General features: G+C 50.2%; 3 protein-coding genes; all 3 read right to left on the reverse strand.

Annotated features, from left to right (window-relative positions):
• Positions 1 to 1361: 1361 nt before the first annotated feature.
• Positions 1362 to 2631, reverse strand: GSTUM_00005624001 (uncharacterized protein; the record flags this gene model as incomplete). XM_002837733.2 has 2 exons in its annotated part: positions 1362 to 2279; positions 2346 to 2631. The coding sequence occupies 2 exons, from the start codon at positions 2629 to 2631 to the stop codon at positions 1852 to 1854; spliced, it is 714 nt and encodes a 237-aa protein (XP_002837779.1). The 3' UTR covers positions 1362 to 1851.
• A 1099-nt stretch (positions 2632 to 3730) lies between these two features.
• Positions 3731 to 5382, reverse strand: GSTUM_00005625001 (uncharacterized protein). XM_002837734.2 has 4 exons: positions 5260 to 5382; positions 4937 to 5194; positions 4533 to 4831; positions 3731 to 4455 (listed from the first exon to the last, which is right to left on the reverse strand). Exons 2-4 carry the CDS (start codon positions 5174 to 5176, stop codon positions 3873 to 3875), a joined length of 1122 nt encoding a protein of 373 aa, XP_002837780.1. The 5' UTR covers positions 5177 to 5194; positions 5260 to 5382; the 3' UTR covers positions 3731 to 3872.
• A 5889-nt stretch (positions 5383 to 11271) lies between these two features.
• GSTUM_00005626001 (uncharacterized protein) lies at positions 11272 to 13562 on the reverse strand (the record flags this gene model as incomplete). XM_002837735.2 has 1 exon in its annotated part: positions 11272 to 13562. The coding sequence occupies one exon, from the start codon at positions 13560 to 13562 to the stop codon at positions 11637 to 11639; it is 1926 nt and encodes a 641-aa protein (XP_002837781.1). The 3' UTR covers positions 11272 to 11636.
• Positions 13563 to 20203: the final 6641 nt, after the last annotated feature.

A 20203-nucleotide genomic window follows, 5' to 3' on the forward strand; every position in this document is an offset into this window, starting at 1 on the left:
GTTCTGAGGTTCGTCACATGCCACTTCTGGTCCGGACGGAATTCTAAAAGCTATTTAACTAGAGCATGACCAAAGAAAAAGAGGGCAAAATGAGACCTGATGATACGAAAAACAGTTCCGATCTCATAATACATTTCCAGAAAATTTAATAAAATGCCCCCTCCCACCCTTCACCTTCACCAACACCACCGGTAATACCCCAATATATGCCAATAGATACGTGAAATAAGACAGTGATATTAGAACCAGTCCTCTCTAATACCATCTCGAATTAATTCCAAACTTTTCTGTTAAGAATCTTTCGCTTAGAATGCCCCAGGACTTTGTAGAGGGGAGCCCGAATCGGTATTCCAAATGACGAAACAAGAATGACAAAATGTCCAATTCACCTATCAAGGGATATATGGGGTATAGTAATTACCGTGATTCCAAAGACCTCTCGGGATTCCTTTTTCATGCAACCAATCAATCCCACACTAAATAACTCCCCCCCCCCTAGGGATACTAACAACCCACAGGTACCATGCAAAGCACTACCCTATTAACGACCGCCTATGAGTGCATCGCCCTAGCAATTACTGCGCGAACCAAGTCACTCCTGTATCGCCCAAGGCTCCCAGTGGGTCCGCCACATTTTTGGGTAAACATGGATTCTTATTTGGACATGGATTGGACCAAGTCTCCCTGGTTCGGCCATATCACTCATCCTTGGGTTGGGTCCGGTTCAGGTGTGTGCAACCGGACTGCCTGACGGACACGGTGAATTTTTCCAGCTTAATTTTTGTAGCTTGGGGGTGTTTTTCCGGCAGGATTATTGCTGCCACCATGGGTTACAATAATCTACAATAATCTACGCCAATGGAATTGAGAAGCTCCATCCGCTGAGAACAAATTGATGCTGGAAAATCAACTAGATCAAGATATTTTATACGAGACGCCAAGAACATATAGCTTTAGTGTGCTCGAGCCGTCATTCGTTCAGAATCATTCCAAAGTTCAATACATGATAATCCATTCTACGTATATCAAGCGTTCCCAGCTCTGCGGACCCGACCGTGAGGATGACGCAAAATCCAATGACAGAGATTTCCAGCCGGCAGGAGGAGCAAGGAGAAGGATGAAGTAGAAAATCGGCTCTGGGCGCGGATAGATCCCGGAAGCACAGGCGATCCGTCAGCAATGACCAAGAGCATCAGCACGATACTACAGGAGCAGCGAGTGAGAACTAATGATTGAAAAATCCTCTTCGGTATGACAAAGTTGATATCATTGAAAGATGATAAACTGTCAGCCCTGCTAGCGCGGGTTATTAGTAAAATTGTTGATCCGTTTATTCACATCCATTTATTCACATCCAGCCAGCAGCCAGAGAAGTGCCAGCAACGGGGGGGCATCGAATTCTTCCTTTAACCATTAGGTGCAATTGCCATCCTCTTGATTTCGGTAACGCCATCCGAGCGAGAGCTCGTCTCTAGTACTGTGCGCTGCCCCCTCCCCACCACCAGATCTCAGGGTCGCAACAAATCATTCGCACATACTCCCAGCTCCTCCCAGCATACCCACCAAAGCACAGCTGTCTTTTCCAAGAAAAAAACAAGACAAAAGAATAGAAAGGGAACAAGAAGGAAACCATCCGGGAAAACATCCACCCTAGCAGCTAATATATTGTACATACACCTCGCAAACCAAACCAGCAAGTTTATATATCCGCGCCCCCAACCGCTAAAAATGCCCCAGAAATAAAGGAAAGAGGAGAGAGAGAAAGAGAGAAAGAGAGAAAGAAAGCTATACATTACCCGCGCCGCAAGGTCCAAGTGCTAATGGAAGGAACGAAGGAAAGTGGAGGGTTGTCTATCGGACAGAGGCGAACCTCCTCTGGAAAGTAGTGGGCGTGTATATCTTCGTCCATGGTTTTTGCGTAGTGGCAGGAGTGGTGTTGTCAGCGCCAGAGCCAGAGCCAGAGCCAGAACCCCAGGTAGTGGAGCCGCCTGTTCCAGTGCCAGCGCCACTCCCCTCACTTCCCCCCACTGCGCAGCTAGAGCTCGTACTCTTGTATCCGGCGCTAGCCTTAGTCTTTGTCCCGGTCATTGGGAAGGTCAATGTTCTTAGAGGCGGGACGACCTCTTCTTCGGTCGTAGGGAACATGGGGCCGTTCGCTGGGTCTGTGGTTTTGGCTCCTCCACTACCCCCGCCTGCAATAGAAGTGGCAGCAGCGCCCCCAGCCGTAGTTTTCCCCTTAGAAATTCTAGTGGTAGTAGAAGGCGTTGACGAGGACACAACTATGGATTCGCTCCTCGTCACAATTGAGCTTCCATCACCACCACTACCACCGCCACCATTACCACTGCCAGTTCCCTGGCCTGAATTGCCACTCCCGCTGCCGGTACTTTTCCCCTTCCCCGGACCAACAAAGCACGTCCCGCCGGTTGGCGGTCCAAACGGAATTCCGGGAACCTCCTTGATGGTGATGAAGGGCCCGGGATTGGGGTACACCAGCGCGGACCCAACCTTGCTCCTACACTCACCCGTCTTGATGCGGCCCGGGAGGTTCATATCCCCGACCCACATGTCGTCGTAATCCTCCAGCGTGCTATAGCCCGATCCGGTAATCCTGACGGCGGCGCAGTTCATGTAGTACTCGTCACGGTTGCCTGTTACTGCTGTCCAACTCCTTTTGCGGGCGGGTCAGCACTTGGTAGAGATAGAGGGGAGGGAAGGGGGGGAGGAAGAGTATCGCACCAAGCAAAAAGACAATCTCCTGACTTTGCTTCCTTCGGTATGTCGAATTCGAACTTCTGGTTTGGCCCGGCAATGTTGCTATTGTACGGCACATCCCGAGGGCATCCTCCTTGATAGGTGTGCAGGACTTTCCAGGTAGCGCCATTATCGTAACTGAGGGAAGCTTGACAGCTCCCGCCGCTGTGAGCTGCCATTGCGCCTTCACCGCCGCCGGCTCCGTTAGGAACTAGTCTACCTAAAATAAGCATGCGCTAAGGAAGACTGATGAGGAGGAAACGAACTCAAAGTAAGCACGGGATCCAGCAGCCCATGTTACTTTCGGAGTCTTGTCGACCGAAGGCTTCGAGTGCAGCCCCTTGCAAGGAAAGTCCGACCCCGTGCCCGATAGAGGACCGTTGTAGGCATTGCCGCTAGCGTCGGTCGCCGTCGGGCCGTCGAGGGGTGGTGGTGTTTTCATCCGGGCATGGCTAGAGACTTGTGGGGTGGATATCAGGAGGAGGAGGATGAGGAGTGGGGGAGGGAGGAAGTTCCGCGAGAACATTTCTGGGAAGAAAAAGAATGGCAAAACTAGTGCCAGTAGGTTACCAGAAGAATGCTTGGAGGAATGTGTGAGCGAGTGAGTGAGTGTGGAGAGAATGAATTGAAGGAGGAGCAGGAGGATGAAGATATACCATGCTCTTGATGGCTGGGGAGATAGAGAAAAATCTTCTGGAATGAACGTTATCTTTCGCTTTCAACGAGCGGTTATTGTTTTCATACTCGTGTTCATGGCGAACCAATGGATTAACGACCTTTTGAATGCAGAACGGGTACCTGTTTCACAAGCGAAACCGTAGAAAAAGAGGCGTTCACCGTTCGCTCGTTGCATTCCTTCTCCTCCAGTCAGAGACGAACATGTTGCCAAGTTCCGGCACAGTTCGAGTCTCATTATTCATAAACACTCACTACTCTCTCCGTTGCGAAACGGATCTAATCACCAATCGATTCAGAATTGAATGGCAGGTAGGTACCGTGATTGCTAGCTACTTTTTTCCAACAGCAACACCACTGCGAGGTCCGAAAAGTAAGAAAACATTCACCCCCCCTTCCCCTTACCTTAAAATGTACATTCCAAACGCTCCACCACATCATCATCAACCAACCCACAATTGTATTCCACCACTTGTTCCCACCGCTTCAATAGTTCCTCCTCTCCCCACCCTCCCAACCCCCTTCGTGCCATCAACCCGTCTAGTAATCGGCCAGCCGCTAGCAACAGTATTGACACCTTCGCCGCCAATAGCGATCCTGCCAGCAACAGTAGATGCTGTCAACACCCCCTCAAAATCCGCCGGATACTTCACGTTGACGTTCCCGCAAATGGCCTCGTGTTTCGCGAATAATCCTAACCTGCCGGCCCCTAGCCCCCTCTTGAACCTTAGCTCTGTGCTGCCCTGCGAGGACACGGTGCTGAGCTGTGCGTTACGAGCGCCTGTCGGAATGATGGTGGAGCTTATGCTCCCGCTAGTGGTCCTTAGTGAGAGCGCGTGGCCAAGGAGGTATTGGCCCCTGATGCGCCCAGCTGTTGTGTTAACTTCAGTCTCGTAAGTCCTCCGTGGGAGGTTAGTGTCGGAGAATGAGGTATCTATGTGGCCAGAGATTGTGGTGGCTCTGTAGCTCGCTATATCGTCCGTATGTTTATGTTCTAGGGGGAAGACGCTAGATTTTATCGCTCCACTATATTATATCATTGGTCAATGATTAAGGTTGGAGTATAGATATGGGAGTTGGGGTTTGGGGGTGGGGAGCAGTACGAAGCAGCATACAACTCAATCGATTTCAACAAACCAAAATGGCCATTAATTGAGCCGCTAATAGTGGAAATTTTAAGCTCCGATGCCTCTACCCCAAAGGAATTATTAAGTGTTATGTCGCCAGCGACCGTCTTCAACTCAAGCAACTCAGTCACCAAGTCACAGCTCGGCTCAACCGTGATTCCCAGAGTCTCGGTATAAACCCCAGCACCCCGGATATGGGGGTTAGTTAGCGGAATAGAAATAGTAGCGGCAATAGTGAGACAGGATAACGTCGACCAAGATCCTTGTGGCTTTGTCTGTTCAAGAATTCATCAGTATCACCGTGTTGCCCTACCCATGCATAGCACAGCCCACCAGCTGAACTGGAAAACGGGGGAGATGGCTGAACCACGGTACCATACCCTGATAACCACTCCATCCGTGACAGCCTGGATTTCAATCATACTCTGCACGTCCCGGTGGCTCATCTTCATGTCCAAGTCTATTATCACATCCCCGTTCCGTCCCCCCCGCGGAGTGTAGGGCTTGATTCTGACGTTCCCCTTAACCGTAAGCGGTGAGTTTGGGAGCTGCTCCTGGCGGAAGGTCAGCCCCCAGGGGCTCTGAAAGGTCCATCTGTGCTCCCCCTGGAAGGGTATCATGGTGGGGCAGTGGAAACCCTGGTTCCCATCAACATCGTCAGCTTTCCCCTCAAAAGAAAAAGCAATCATAAGGACAACATTACCAGAAGTCGACAGATTCTTGGGGAGATTATGCAAGCGACAACAAACGATAAACAGCCCGAACCTAGCAATAATTTCGGCCGTGATTTTCGTACTGTATCATAAATTTATGAGGTTTGAATATGGTGATGGTAGTGATGGTAGTGATGGTGATGGTTGTGTAAACTGATAGTATTTTGGGGGGGGGCCGGCGCTATTAATGAGCACTACCCGTACCACACCCAACAAAAACATACTACGGGCGTATCAGAGCCCCATAGAAACCTATGACCCTTGTTTTAGCCTTTGGTCACCCCGGACTTTTTGAATTTCGCCACAACATATGTAATGACAAACTAAGGGTTTTAGTCAAACGTAAAGCCACGGGTCCCGTCTGTTCCCCATGATTAATTAGAACGCCAAAGACCCCAGCCATAATGGCAGTTTATGGATATCATGCTCATTCAAAGTACACATTATTTTTGCAGGTGGAGAGATACTGGCTAGACCAGCACTTCAGAACCCTTTTTGCTTGACCTCATCATTGGTAATCCAATATCCTGATATGTACCGATCTGGCGTCTATCAACAAAACATACGACGCCTTGTGTCCTGGCGTCGACCAGACACGCCACTCCAAGGCAAGGGTGGAGTTTTACCGCAATCCTGTGTCTGTGATCGGGGTCAAAATGAAGATTTTGGGCGGCAACCGGACGCGCTCTAACTTACTTGTAGTCTACTGAGTACAGTATCGTACTCGTACTTGTATTCCAAGCAGGTTCGGGGGAAGGAACATTCATAGCCGAGATTAGGCAGGGTAACCCACACCGTAAGCACTGCACTTGTATGATACCATGTTTGAGTGTTTGTCCACTGTTAAGAGAACAGATTCATCCGGAGAAGTCGATTCACACGCCCTCCCGGCTGGGCGATGGTAGAGAAACACGCGTAATCCACGATATGGTGAAAGTGCGATCATCCTATCAGACCGGCACTGTAAATCTGTGTTGTCAAACTACTGTACCACTGACTTACTCTTCCATCTTTTATGACCCACTTGCGACTCGAACGGTCGAAGATGGGGGCCTAGACGATAATCAATTGGACATTCTGTTTCCCTTCCCTATTTCGAGCATATCACGGTGCTCGGAAAAGATGAGCGGCTTTAGTCCACCTCTGTTGGCTCATTCCAGAACAGTGCAGTTCCACGAATCCGACCGAGCGGGTAGTGCGGGCAGTCTACCGATATGTCCTCGTACCGTACTCGAGTATGATATGTGGATTCTGATATGTGAATTCAATGATATGGACTCCTCGCCCTGTTCGCTGCTACCAGCTGCGGGAGAAAGGCATTGTGTGAGTACCAGTATTCGTTTTGTCCAGGCTCTGGTGGCAGTCAAATTCTGAAAGAGTACCTCCTATCATACAACCATAAAGTACCGTACTCATGTTGTTAGCTCGGAGTGCACCATAACTGCGCGACCTCACGTCATTAATCGACAAACGCTCAATTACCCAAAAAGACCCGAATGGAAAATCACCACCATTCCACTACCGGTATCCTAACATCCTAGCGATGATGGTGGCCTGGAAACAAGAAACTTTGAGATCACCAACCTCGCAATGTGTGCCCCCCAGAACCGTGACCTTCACCATGCATGTCTCAGAGCCATGGCTCATCCAACTAAACAAATCCGCCCACCTTCCCCCAATCAGAGCCGTGAGTTGTTGGACCCGAACGTATCACAAGTGCGATCGTTCGCGCGCATGCCAGCCAACCGATTCCAGTGAAAACTCGTGAATACCCACCATCTCTTAGAAGGCGGCCGATCTCTGCAATCGGATATAAAAGGCGTCCAGGATGAACAGGCCTCCCCCAGAGGCGGTACACGAGTAACTTGGGCGAGCTGGATCCCGTCAACCGATATTTAATAACCCAGCATTATTGTAACCTCTTCCCCAAATGCTAGCGCAGTGCTTGTACTGGTGCTTGTACGATACTGGTACAAGAGTCATGTGCCAAGACGGTGAAGTTCCCGTTCTAGAACAGCGGAGAAATGGCACCAAACTTGAGCCATAGGGTGAGTCAAAAGAGGGTAAAACCACAGCCCCACTACCAATGAGAGGCAGTACTCGAGTAAGTGATTACTAGTCTACCTGTATAAGTACTAGTACAATCTCCCAGCATATTTTCGTTCGCTACCATGCTCTGCTAAGCCTCTTGTGGTTTAGTACAGTTTCCCTTGCCCAGACAACGGATTTAACTAGTGCTGTATCATAGTAGTGCGGCGTTAGAAGCTAGCGGAGAATCGCACATCTACGGCAAAACGCCTGAGAATTACAAGTCAATGACAAAGAGCCTCACGGCTATCAAGTACTCGAGTATTCTCCTGCCCTCACGAACTGCGGCCGCCCAGAGTTCGCGGTTCCAACTTTTCTTCCCCATTTTTGGTTAGGCTAGGCGTCGTCATTCTATCATAACTGGTATTTGCGATTTGCGATCATACACCACCACCGCCGAGAAGCCTGGAAGCATCCACTTTTGTCCAGAATATCAGTTGACTATCATATTGCGCAGCACCCTCATCACCCTCATTACCGCAGGTTCTATCCTCAAGGCATACCGTACTCGAATAGCTTACTCGAGTAATAGCTTAGGCCACAGGTAGAGCATCAGGCGCCGCCATCACCTGCACTACCGTACCAGTACCGGTACCCATATACCGGTATCCATATTGCAAAGGTTCATAATTTTCTACGCCACCGCAATACTGTACCACTCACCCACCACAACACCATCCCCGCCCCCAAGGCAGGTTTCAGGCGCGGCGCCATGCCTGAGCCGCACGGTAATCACGACTGACAGCACCGGTACGATACCGGTACTCTGGTCCAGGAAACAAGTCCCGAGAGCTTACTCTGTGCTGATGGCGTCATGGACAAACATGACATTGGAAACACCACAGCACGAGTACATAGTACAGTGCAGTCTGGTACTGGTACTGTACTCGGGTACGGCGATGCTAGGTGCGAATCCATTCACTCACCCGCTGTATTGTGAGTATGGGTGTGGCTGATAGATATATCCGTCGCGTGCCTTATATAGGCACACTCCGATAAGAAGGTTCACCAAAATTTTCTTATCCGGCTTCGCGTGACGGATAGACTAAGTATATCTATCGGCCGCACCTGAACATACCATCAATCCCCGAGGCACAGTTGCTCTGCTACGCCTAGCCTACCCGCACTTGTGCCCTGCGAACACGCTGTTGTACTGTGCGAGTACACTATCACAATCGGAACACTCGCTCTGTCAATCCTGTGACCTATCCACCGCAGCAGAATGTCCACCCACCATACAAGCACTGTACAAGGAGAAGCACCCTAGCGCTAACTTAGCCACGCGGTGATAGGAATTGGCAACTGATACAGTACCCTCCACCGACACACCCAGGCGACCATAACCTCGAAGCACTCACTCAATCCCCCCAAAACTGCACTACGGTACATCGCCGTATCCCATCCTGCTCTCAAGGTACACCACAGACACAAAATATCCACTATGTTCACAGCCCCCCACCCCTCACTTTCATATCTACGGTACCGGTAGTCCACAGGTGCTGTGCTGATACGGCGTGCGGTACTCGAGTAACCTCAGGCTACCGTTTTTTAGCTAATTAAACCTCTATTCCCTGTATAAGGCAGCATAGCCTTTGGATATGACACCGCTAGGTAAGTAAAGCTTGGAGATATTAAATAGAGCATTTGCGCAATTAGATTTTGAAGGGCTGGGCAGAGGGAGGGTCTGGTGGGTGGCGCCTGGCCACCCGAATTGTTCATTCATAGCTCAAGCACCTGAACCTAGGTCCCAATTCCGTTCCAGCGCCTCCCGCAAGGCGCCCTTGGAACTCGTTGCCAAAGGCTCTAATACCAAGACCTGGGATCGTTGATTCATTATCGGTACAAGTACGGTAGACTCCGGGATCTACTCGTAGAGAGTGGAGGTGAAGGATGAATGAATGAATGAGCCATTATGCAGTCATATGGGTGGGGTGCAGACATGGCATGATATGGCATTATCAATCCCGAAAAGAGCGTTAGAAGAAATACTCGAGTAGAGGGGCTTAACTGCCCCGTGCAAAGTGGTGACTGTGCCGTCGCTGGGGGCAACGAGCCGATTCACCATGGTAACGCCGCTAGATAGTTCTGGTGTTTATTTTTTTGATCGGAAGTACAGGATATGGGAAACGGGGTTGATCAGTAGGGTACGATATCTGTAACCAAATAGCCCATACAAGTTAGCGTGATTAGATACCAAGAAACCCGCCACAGTAAAATTCCCGGCCCTTATCAACAATCTTCAAATCGCACCGGTCCGATGAGAATTGACATTTCATTTGCCAGGGTTAGTAAACTTGGTTTAGCACGGGTTGGCCAAACCCACGAGATCTGTACGAGTATTTCCTTGGGAAATAACTCCGAATTTTAGCACAAAATGCTGAGGTGAGAGGACGGCGCGGCTAAACCCCTTTACCGTAATTCAGCGCGGGCTTGAAAAACTCCTATGCAAGTAACTCAGTGGTAGACCATCCCCAGCCGAAGGACTTTTAGTGTTTTAGAGTATGATACGAGTATCATACATACGAGTGCTTAGAGCGCCTTCCTGCCCACAAAAACCGCATCTTCAACTCAACCAGGACTCAATTAAATTACTCTAGTCAGTGCTAGAACCCTCTTCCCTCCTCCCTAACCTAACCACGAACCTTACCCCTCCCGGTCAGAGCAACCAATCCGAGCATCCCATAATTTACTCGCGCCAAGGTTGTGACATGTCGTCACAACCCCCGGCTATGATACTTCGTTTTCTCGCAAACGGGGACACTCGTACTGATAATGGCGTTGAGAGGGAGGGAGAGAGAGAACTTTGAGATGGCCGGAGAATACCTGGCATGATAGACTGAGCAAAACCGACAAAATGTCATTGGTTGGTTGTGTTCGTAAGAACTCATGAGCACTTAAATTACGCGTCCCTTATAAATCGACGGATGAGTGAACCCGCCAGGCATCTCTTCGCGGGGGGATACAAGTACGGATACAGTACTGTACAGTACACCGCATCGCTAACTCCACCCATCATCCGGGGGAAGTTATCGGACATGTTGGTACTTGTACGTACGGGGAAGTTCTTTTCGGCCGGCCCGCGGCAAACAGCTGTGTGGAGCCGCACTATCATAATACTGTATCGGTACTGTACTCGTACTCGAGCACCTTGGTTGATGTTGCAGGTGGCGAGGCGGATGGTGACCATACCGGTATCCCAAGAAGCGTGGTTGGATCTTCATACCGGTACGATATGTTCCACAAGTGGACAGCGTGCAATTCTCCGCAAAAATAATCACTAACTGGAAACAGTACGAGTAAGGACATTATCTCCCAACCTCAAGATTTGGCATGCTTTTGATTTCAAATTCCGCCAAGACATAGTTCCCCACCCCCCCCAAAAAAAAAAAGTCTTGGCGCGATTCTGAGGAAAATTGTTCTGTCTTGCTATGATAATACAAACTCTTCAGAGAATTTAAATTCATTTGAGGTTACATTACAATGGACGAGTCAAGTAGTCTCTAACATTACACCTTTTCTGAACAACTCATCCTATTTTTGATTTAGGTATTGGTGTTGGAATAGGTGCGCGGAATTGGACATTTTTGGCGTAAAATCGCTGGTACAGTACCGCCACGTTCACCCTCCTCGACCCCTCGACCCCGCTTTGTATGATATCATAACTTGGGGCCAATCCTCATATGTTCTCACTCGTTCTACCTATAAAAAATTTAACAGAGCTATTTCAATGCTTTAAAGACTCAATCGATATCCCACTCGACTTTATCATGTACAGTACTGTACTCCGGGACAAACCTCGCCATTCCTACCTCAATTAGACAACCGCTACCGTGTTATGTACAGTACGATGCGTTAACTATCTCAAAAAAAATGGGCTTTCGAACACGCCAAATATTGACTGCAAGGGAACTCTATTTTCGAGTTGTAACCGCCAAGAATCTCTGAAATATTCATGATATCCAAAACACAATTGCCCCAGATTTAGAATGGAGCAAAAAATAACGAAATTCCATACATGATCAAGTTACTCCCAAACTCCCGTCTCTTCCTCCCCGAGCGTAGATGGACTCGAACCAACTCATGCATACCGTATCGTCGTCGTCTATACATACATACAGAAAAAAGGAAACTCAAATTCAAACTCCGTGCTCAGTGGTATGTTATGGAAAAAACAGACAGAAAATAGAAACTCCGGGTATACTAAGTTGAAGGGATGACGTGATGATAGAGAGATTCCCAATGAAATAAACAAAGATAAGGAAAACTATGAAAATAAAAATCAAGCGGCGGTCGGAACATGTACAGATCTCAATACCTTTCCGGCTTCTTCCCGTCCCATAGACTCCACTACTAGGGCACGTGCTAGACTCCCACCTCGAAGGCGGCGCATGCCTTCTTCAATTTTCCATCCCTCTTCTTCGTCCACTAGGAATACGTATCGGGTGCCTTCTCCGTCCCGGATGTTGGCACGTATGACATGTGTTCCCCCCAGAAGGCCTCCACCACGCTTCAACTGGAAACAGTCCCTATAGCAACATCGCTGGATACCATCGACAATGTTATCCATTTCCTCCTCGGTTGGGCCGCCCTTGTCTGTAGAGGAGCTCTGGTTGAAGAGCCGGCGTACCGGATTGGAGGGTTTCTCTTTCAACGTTGAGGGAGCTGGCGGGGCAACATAACACGGACAGAATATCTCAATAAGTCTGACTGTCCATGCTTTGATATCCCATTCGCGCTGTGCCTGGTTTCGTACAGCATCGTCGATGAATAGCCCCTCAGTGGTCATCTTCAAAATTAAACCTTCACTGAGCCCACCGTGACCTGGAATGAGCGTCGATTGTGGCTTCAACGGTTGTGAAGCCGTAAACGTGAATACCGCCTTCAGAACAATCTTGGATGGATCAGAATTGGAATAGGGCTGCCGTGGCAGCGGGCGGGGAGATGTAGTTGCTGATGAAGTTGAGGAATGTGGAGGCGGAGGAGGGGGCGGGGGAGTGCGTGATTTCCGGGTTGATGTCGACGAAGACTCAGAGGACAGCACTCGGTGAGGTGGAGGTACTGGGGGCAGCGAATCGTGGTGCTCATGGAACGACTTTTTCCTAGGTGGCACAGGGGTGGTCGGCTTTGCAGGGGAAGGTGGGAGGTTAGTAGTATCCGACATGGGCCTTCTGTTAGACGAAGGGGGTGTTTGGTATGCAGCTTTCGATGGGGAATGAGAACCTGCTCTCTTGGGCGTTGAGGGCAACCGTTCTCGTTCCCAGCTAGCCCGTTCAGACCGTTCTCTAGTGAGTCTTTGCTGGCGATGCTGCTGTTGACGTTCCCATTCCGCACGTCCCATGCGTTCATTCTCAACCTTCTGCCGTTCATGCTCCTTTTCCTGCCTCTCTCTTTCTGCCTTAAGCATCTCAATCCTTTCTCGCTCCTCCTTCTCAAGACGCTCCCGTTCAACAGCCTTTGCAGCCGCCTTTTCCCTTTGCAGCTTCAGTCTTTCGGCAGCGGCTCGCTGTTTGGCCTCCTTCTCCTCCCTCTCCTTCTCCACATGCTCTCGCTCTAAGCGTTCCCTCTTCTCCTTCTCCCGCTTCTCGTTCTCGACCTGGATTCTACTAGCCTCTACCTCCGCCATCAACTCACGTCGAAACTTTTCACTCTCCTCGTTCTCCTTTCGCACTCGCTCCGCTGCTTCCCTTGCTAGCCTCTCCCTCTCCTTCTCCAACCTCTTCTCCTCTTCCCTCAAGGCTGCCTCTTGCTGCCTTTCGGCTTCCTCTCGTTGCAGGCGATCTTGTTCAAGCTTCTCCCGTATTGCCCTTTCCTTCTCTTTGACCATTTTATAGTGGTCGGAGTTCTCTCTCTCCTCTTGTTCTCGTCGAGCCTTTTCCTCAGCCAGCTTCCGCTCTTTTTCCTCGGCTCGTTGCTTAGCGAGTCTCTCCTTCTCTGCCCGTACCCGGTGAGTAGCCTCTTTCGCCCGCCGTTCCCGCTCCTCCTTCTCTTTGGCTATTCGTTCCTGTTCGATACGCTCCTTCTCGAGGCGTTCCTTCTCAATACGGTCTCGCTTCTCTCGTTCCTTGGCTATCCGTTCTTGCTCGAGTTGGTCCTTATCAAGTTTAGCTCGCTCTTTTTGTTCTCTCTCCTGGCGGAGGCGTTCAGCGGCTTCTTTAGTTATACGCTCCTTCTCCTTAGCTTCCCGGGCGGCTTTGGCGAGCTTCATCTTTTCTTGACGCTCTTTCTCCTGTTTTTCTTTCTCTATGCGTTCCCGTTCGAGACGCTCCCTCTCGAGCCTCTCACGTTCCTGTCGTTCTCGTTCGAGACGCTCGTTCTCTATTCGCTCCCTCTCGAGGCGTTCTTCTACCTCTCGCTGCTGCCGCTCCCGCTCTCGTCGTTCTTTCTCTAGCCGAATCTTCTCTCGTCGATCCTTGACCCATTGTTCCTTCTCCCGACGTTCTTGCTCGACTCGTTCCTTCTGTAATCGCTCGTTCTCGATCCGCTCCTTTTCTCGTCGTTCTCCGTCAAGGCGTTCTTGCTCTATTCGTTCCCTCTCTTGCTCCTCCTGGAGAAGCTTTTCCTTAACCAGCCATTCCTTTTCTAGCTTCTCTCTTTTCTCTCTTTCAATCTTCTCCCTTTCCTCCTTTTCCTCACACCTCTTTTCTTGCTGCCGCTTCAAACTTTCCCGCTCTTTTCGTTCCCTTTCCCTCCTTTCCCTCCTTTCCCGTTCCTCCCTCTCCCTCTTCTCACACTCAGCCTTCTCTCTATCTACCCTCTCCCGAGCTTCCTTTTCCTTCGCTAACCGCTCTAGTTCCCTCTCCTTCTCCCTCCTTTCCTTTTCTTTTCGACCCTTCTCTCTTTCTTCCCTCCTCTCCTTCTCCGTCTTCGCCTTCGACTTCACCGGTGTTTTAGGGGTAGGTAACGGCGGCGAAGGCGGTGGCGTGACATTATTCGTAGTGGGCATTGGCATCGGGGGCGCGGGCACGCGTGTGTCTTCCTTTTTTTCCGAATGCTCTTTAGCCTTCCTCTCCTCACCAGTAGCAGCAGTGAATTTCGATTCCCCCTCCCGACCATCTACAGAAGACTCATCATAATCTTCACTATGTGCAGTGTTTGCGGCAGTAGAGTCGGTTGGAGGAGAGGGACGAGAACGAGAATGATGATGGGAGGAAGAACCCGACGATGACGCACCCGATGTAGACGCACCTTCGCCTCCTGCTCTTCTTTGCCTGGTGTTGGTGGAGGAGGAAGACTTATAAAAAAAGTACTCCCCCCTATCCTTACCTCCTTCACCACTCCCAGTAGACCAACCACCGTGACTCCAGTATTGACTAGCGAACCATCCTCCGGTTCCAGCGAGTAGGAATCCAATAATTAACCCTCCAAGACCCCTCGCATAGTACCGAAAGACGGGAGCGAGAAGCTTTAGAAGTCCCTGAACAACTAGTGTGCTAACCACTCCCACAATGAATGAATTCCTGTGTGTTTTCAAGCTTGGCAAGTAAACTATTCCGCCACCAGCATCCTGGGGGATTATGAAGACCTCGTAATTCGGAGGAGGTAGCGAAGGAGTAGAGTTGTGAGGCGGGGGTGGTGGTGGATTGTCTTTTGACTGCGAGTTGTGGGGGGGAGGCGGTGGTGGGATGTCCTTTGGATTCGAACTATGCTTTGGGAGTGGCGGCCCGCCGAGTCCCATTTTGAAGGATTTTTTCTTCGCGTCGTTGAAGCCAGAGGCAGACGTCGTTATGAATTGAAGTTGGTAAAGGAGGTTGAAGGTGATGGGGGCTTATTCCATGGATATCGAGGTAAACAACGGAGGCAAGGATTATGGACGGATGGATGTATGGATGGAGGGCGATGGAGATTAGAGTATAAGCGGACTGTGAAGTGCTGCGAATTAGAATCCAACGGTAACTGAGTTCAGGGTAATACATGCGAGCTTACCAGTAAAATGGCTGGTCTCAGTGGAGAAAGCTGAACCTCCTGCTATGTGATGCGATGCGCGAGCAGTGAAAGGGAAGGCTGCGCACCGTAAGTTATGGTACTGAGTGATACGACAATCGTGTCTTTAACCGCGTTGAGAGTGTGATAAAGAAGGTAGGAAGGGGGAAACACAATAGACCCCACGCCCGGTCCTTTCACTCGACCCTCCCCTCCCCCCCCGCCCCGTGAAGGAGCCGAGCCCTCAATCCCGGTCCTCGGTGAGAGACAGAAAATTTGGAGGGAAACCGTTTTATTCGACCAGCCTCCTCCCTTTCACAACCCCGAAAAGTTTGTACCGCAAAAACTCCACGCAGCTGTGCGGTTGACACGTCGGGGATCCCCCAGCCACTTCTTCAAATCCAGTCCATCTACGGTAGAGCATCAAGGGGAAACCTGAGAAATTAATTTGCTAACATTTGTTGGGACTTTTTTTTTCCTTCTCTTGAAGGAAATTGAATGAAAAATTCACAGTTAGTCTACCGGCACAGAACGATAGCGGTAATTATTGGAACTCTGCAGTGTGATTGTTGCAAGGACCTACCGTATCCTGCTTGGTGCGGTTGCCAGGGGAACCGATCACGAGTTTTCGTTTCCCCCGTGTTTGGAAAACAAGAGTTCGTTTGTTTTGGTCCCTTCTTGGAGGGAGGAGGAGCCAGCGCTCGCACGACACAATAAACATTCCCCGCTTTTGCACCCCCAGTGTGGCAGGCGAAGCGAGTCCTAGAGTCACCACCGTAAAGGGAGCTGTGGTTCTCTCCCCTAAACACACTCATACGACCTGCAACAAATCACCCTTCTTGAAATATCCTCTGCAAGATGATGTGTATTTTCCGCGCAATCGCCGCTAGCCCCATTAAATGCTGTTGGCCGGCCGGTTCAGTTTGTTGGTTGCTTATTTTGATTTATGAGACTCGGATGGAACGATAAGAACTTCAGTCGCTTGTTCCTCCCTATGGGCCACATGTCATGCACCACCGTTCGCGCCCAAGCCGGGACTTGAAGCAGGGACTGCCGGTAGTACCGGCACGAGCGCCGTACCCTACCGCACAAAGTACTCGAGTATTGTACGAGTACTCGTAGGTATGCTACCGGCATCATACCTTCGGCTGCCAACCTGTGGGGTCCGAAAGTTGGTAACACAAAACAGTGATTTGCCAGCCATGGTCACGGTACATGCTGTACTCCTCGTTATTCGTTCGCGAGTGACATACCATGACCTATCGCCAACTGCTTAATCCGTACCCAACCTTGTCCACGCACAGGAGTGTACGTTGAGTTAACCACCTGCCCATTGCGGGAATGGGTGGTTGCTCGACGAAGGCACCCGCCTCACGACATCCATTGGGCATCCCTTGGCATCCGGCCCCAACAGACCCGCCTCCTGTTTATCCGCTTGGTTCATCCAACAGCTGGAAAACAGCTGGGATATGGCTCACACGGGTGTCGTGCTCCTTGTGATATATACCCGGATGTTGACTTGAGATCGTCCGCCGCCATCCTACCAAGCGGGTCGCGCAATACGAGTACTCGAGTAAGATGCTCCAGTCCGGATGTAGGATATGGGTGCTCGTGCGGCATGCCAGTAGGAGCGCAGCGGAGACAATACCTCAGGAGATGATACGTGTTCGGTCCACGAAGAGGCTTGGTCAAACGGCTGGCTTGGTAGTCTGTGTTGCATGATAGTTCTTACTCAAGCAAGATACAAAATCGGAGGGTCGGCGCAAATTTCAATCAATAGAGACATATCAACCCTCGGGGGTCACACACAGTCACTCGAGCATCACCTTCATTGGCCCTTACCTAGGCTTGTGTCAGTAACCTGCTTGGATATTGTATCATACTATTCGCAATGGGTGGGGTGAAGTGCTGCCGCTATACCAGGTCAGCACCAATGAAACTTTCTAACCTGATACTACGCCTCGCTCGAGGAAGCCACAGGCTTGCGACATTCGGTAACTCGGCTCGGCCGAAAGGGATATTCTGGGAGAAAGCCTATCGAGAGGCCCTCCCGTCCGGCGGGAAAGTGTTTTCTCTACGTCGGACGATACTGCACCAGTACACTGGTGGTATTTACTAGAATTCTATTTGGGGAGGCTGAGAGGCTGGTGACTTGGGAGGCTGATAATGGATCTCTGCTTCGGATAGGTACTTCAAGCACCTCTCGGGATATTTTGAGGGGTTTTCCTCGGGGAGGTTGGGGTGGTTTCGTCCAGTAGCTCCTAAACTTGCAATCGGAGATCTCGAAAGCCTTCCCCGGAAAGTGTTTATGGGGCAGCTATTGGCGCTATGGGTTTTACGCTGGGGCGCCAAAACGGGGGTCTCTATAAGTTACTGCTGCATTACGCGTGGTTGGTATGATATATATAATGTGGTGAGCGGAATGGGGCTCGCACGGCATTCATCCTCGATGGCATACCCATTGAGTCACCTGCCTTCCTATAAATTTGAAGGCATACTGATAACTCACCGGGTGGCCTTCTAGCGATTGGCTGGTGTATTGTACGTGGGGCGAATCTCCCTGCGGGCGCACAACAAAGAAATTAGCACGGCACGACCCCCCCGCTAATTATAGCAGCATACTTACATGTTCAGCACTCTTGAGCATCATTAATACCAGCACGGTATATTGGGGCGCGGAGAGCTCGGTCAGAGAGGTCTCGACATATTGGCATAGGTGCAAATTTCTCTCGAATGTAAATCTAGCCACATTCACTTAAGTAAACCGAGGGCGCTATCAGTGTGCCTTCTGATTTTCTTCCATGTCACCATGCGGTAACCTCGAGTGGGGATTGTTTTCAGCCACCAGAAATCCTTCAGCCTGCCAAAACCCAAGATCCCGGCTTATCCCTGGTTTGGCGAGGATGTGCTAGTGCAGGGAAAAATAACACACTTTGGCCCCACTTCCGCTACCGGTCTAATGAAAAACTTACTGCTACCATCCCAAGTATCAGAAAGAGTTCTCAATTTCCTCAATTCCTTCCTAACAGGGAGGTGGGGGAATCCTACTCCTGTAGAATGGAACGGGGGCGGGGTTATCGACGGAGAAAGCGGTCTAATGGCTTTAGCGATGTTTCCTGGAAGAAGCGCGCAAAGTCAGAGCTGTTATGAGTCCTATAGATGTTTGCCCCCTGATGACTGCGCTATGCACAGTGCTTCATATCATCATCAAGCCGCGCAAGCCCCTTTCACTGCAAAATTTCCAAATGCTGTACCGGTACTCGTACGCGTGTCATATGTTCACATATAGTACTCGTACTGCTCTCAGGGTGCAGGCTACAGTATGGTACAGTATTCACAGCCCCGTCATTTGCCGCACGGGCCACAGGGTGGCAGTTTGCCTGCAAAAAAGTACCGAAATCCGCTTTAATTGCGTTGTGATAAAAATAGCCTTCCACTCGCTAAAATCGTATGATGTTTAGTCTCCACTTCACCATTCATCACTCGCATTACTCGCTTCTCTGCTGGAGTAGAGGTGAATGTATGCAGCGATGATAAGAACCAGTATACGGATGGGATTGCAACGGGAGGGTTATATAGCCAAGTTTTAATCCGAGGAGGCCGGATCCATCCATGTTCGCTGTGTAATGTTGAAGAATGACTGTGTGTGGTGGCCATAGCCATCAAAAATCCTTGCCAACTCGCTCACCCACCCTGGATCATTGAGGGGAAGAGTAGTCGCCGGGTGTTTGTGCCTCGTGCTACTCTGAGAAATATCCCTGGTCCATGGGTTGTCCGATGCGGGGTTGACTTGACACTTTTCACGTTTTGTTATATCAGCGGGGTTGGGTCCGGCGGGGGCGGAACGGTCGCTCGATCGGTATCTTGGTCCGTCTTCCCAAGGGGAGCGTAATATGTGTTGGGGACGCTTCGAGGAGCCCATTTAATAGTTTGGCACTTGGGTACGAGCATCATACATATTTACGCGGGAGAAGTGCGAGTATGATATATTTTTTCTTCTTTGTCAAGTTTTTTGTATTTGTCATGGCATCATACAAGACTGGGGCTTGGCCCGTGTGTATAGGGCTGTGGCGTTAGAGCTTAAGAAGTGCGAGAGAGGAGGGAAGGGGTGTTGTACTGTATAAAAGCGAGTGATTGAGTTCATAGTCTGGAGAACCTAGGACTGGCGGAGTGGAGGACGTTAGAAAAGGGATGTTTTCAATTCGGTATTCGGGCGCGCTATTGGATTTTCCACTCGTCCAACGGATGCGACAAGAAAGTCTTGGTGTTCAAACGCTGAAGGAGCTTGGAAAGGTGGTGTGGTCACTGATATCGGGGAGCAAAACACCCCAAATTCTTCCTTCCCTGTGTTGGGTATTTCTTCCAGGATACTGTGGGAGTGACCATATATTTGGCGCGGAGATGTCCGCTGAACGTAGGTATTATTGCGGTTCCTGTGCCAGCGCTAGGGGAAAACGGTAATACGTTAAGTAATTAATACGGTGGAGGAGCCTCGACAAACTAAGTTAGCTGCTACTGCGTCAGGAGTCAGGTCAAGAACTCCTCCCCCAACTCTCAGGGCCGGGGCAGGGCACTCGACGTATTGATCTAGCAACAACCAGAACACCGCCGCATGGTACTTATCTCTCCCTCCCCGTGGGGCTACGGGTCGGTCGTTCTAGAATGCCGTGTCGGTGCCAGCAGGGATCAAGTTCAAGTGACTCCCGGAGAATGGTATGGTGCGAAGATACCACTGGTATGGTCACCTCCACATCGGAGAGCGAGCGGGGAGGGGTGGAAGGGAGGGTGGTGGACCCGGCGTCCTCATCCAAATTCATATGGCTTCACCATATAGGGACCCTCAGTAACGGTAGTCATTACTTGGCGGTACAACACTACCTCACCTCTCCTGCCAAAACCCGAGCTTTGAGCCCGTCTTGACCAGGT

The sequence above is a fragment of the Tuber melanosporum genome, assembly GCF_000151645.1.
Source record: "Tuber melanosporum whole genome shotgun sequence assembly, scaffold_2, strain Mel28".
NCBI classification, from domain to species: Eukaryota; Fungi; Ascomycota; class Pezizomycetes; order Pezizales; family Tuberaceae; genus Tuber; species Tuber melanosporum.

Excerpts from the sequence above, each read along its gene's own strand:
- GSTUM_00005625001 (XM_002837734.2), bottom strand. The coding sequence starts at position 5,176 with ATGATACCCTTCCAGGGGGAGCACAGATGGACCTTTCAGAGCCCCTGG. Across the intron at positions 4,832-4,936 it reads CGGATGGAGTGGTTATCAGG|ACAAAGCCACAAGGATCTTG; the intron begins GTATGGTACCGT and ends ATTCTTGAACAG. Across the intron at positions 4,456-4,532 it reads ATTGAGTTGTATGCTGCTTC|TGGAGCGATAAAATCTAGCG; the intron begins GTACTGCTCCCC and ends GATATAATATAG.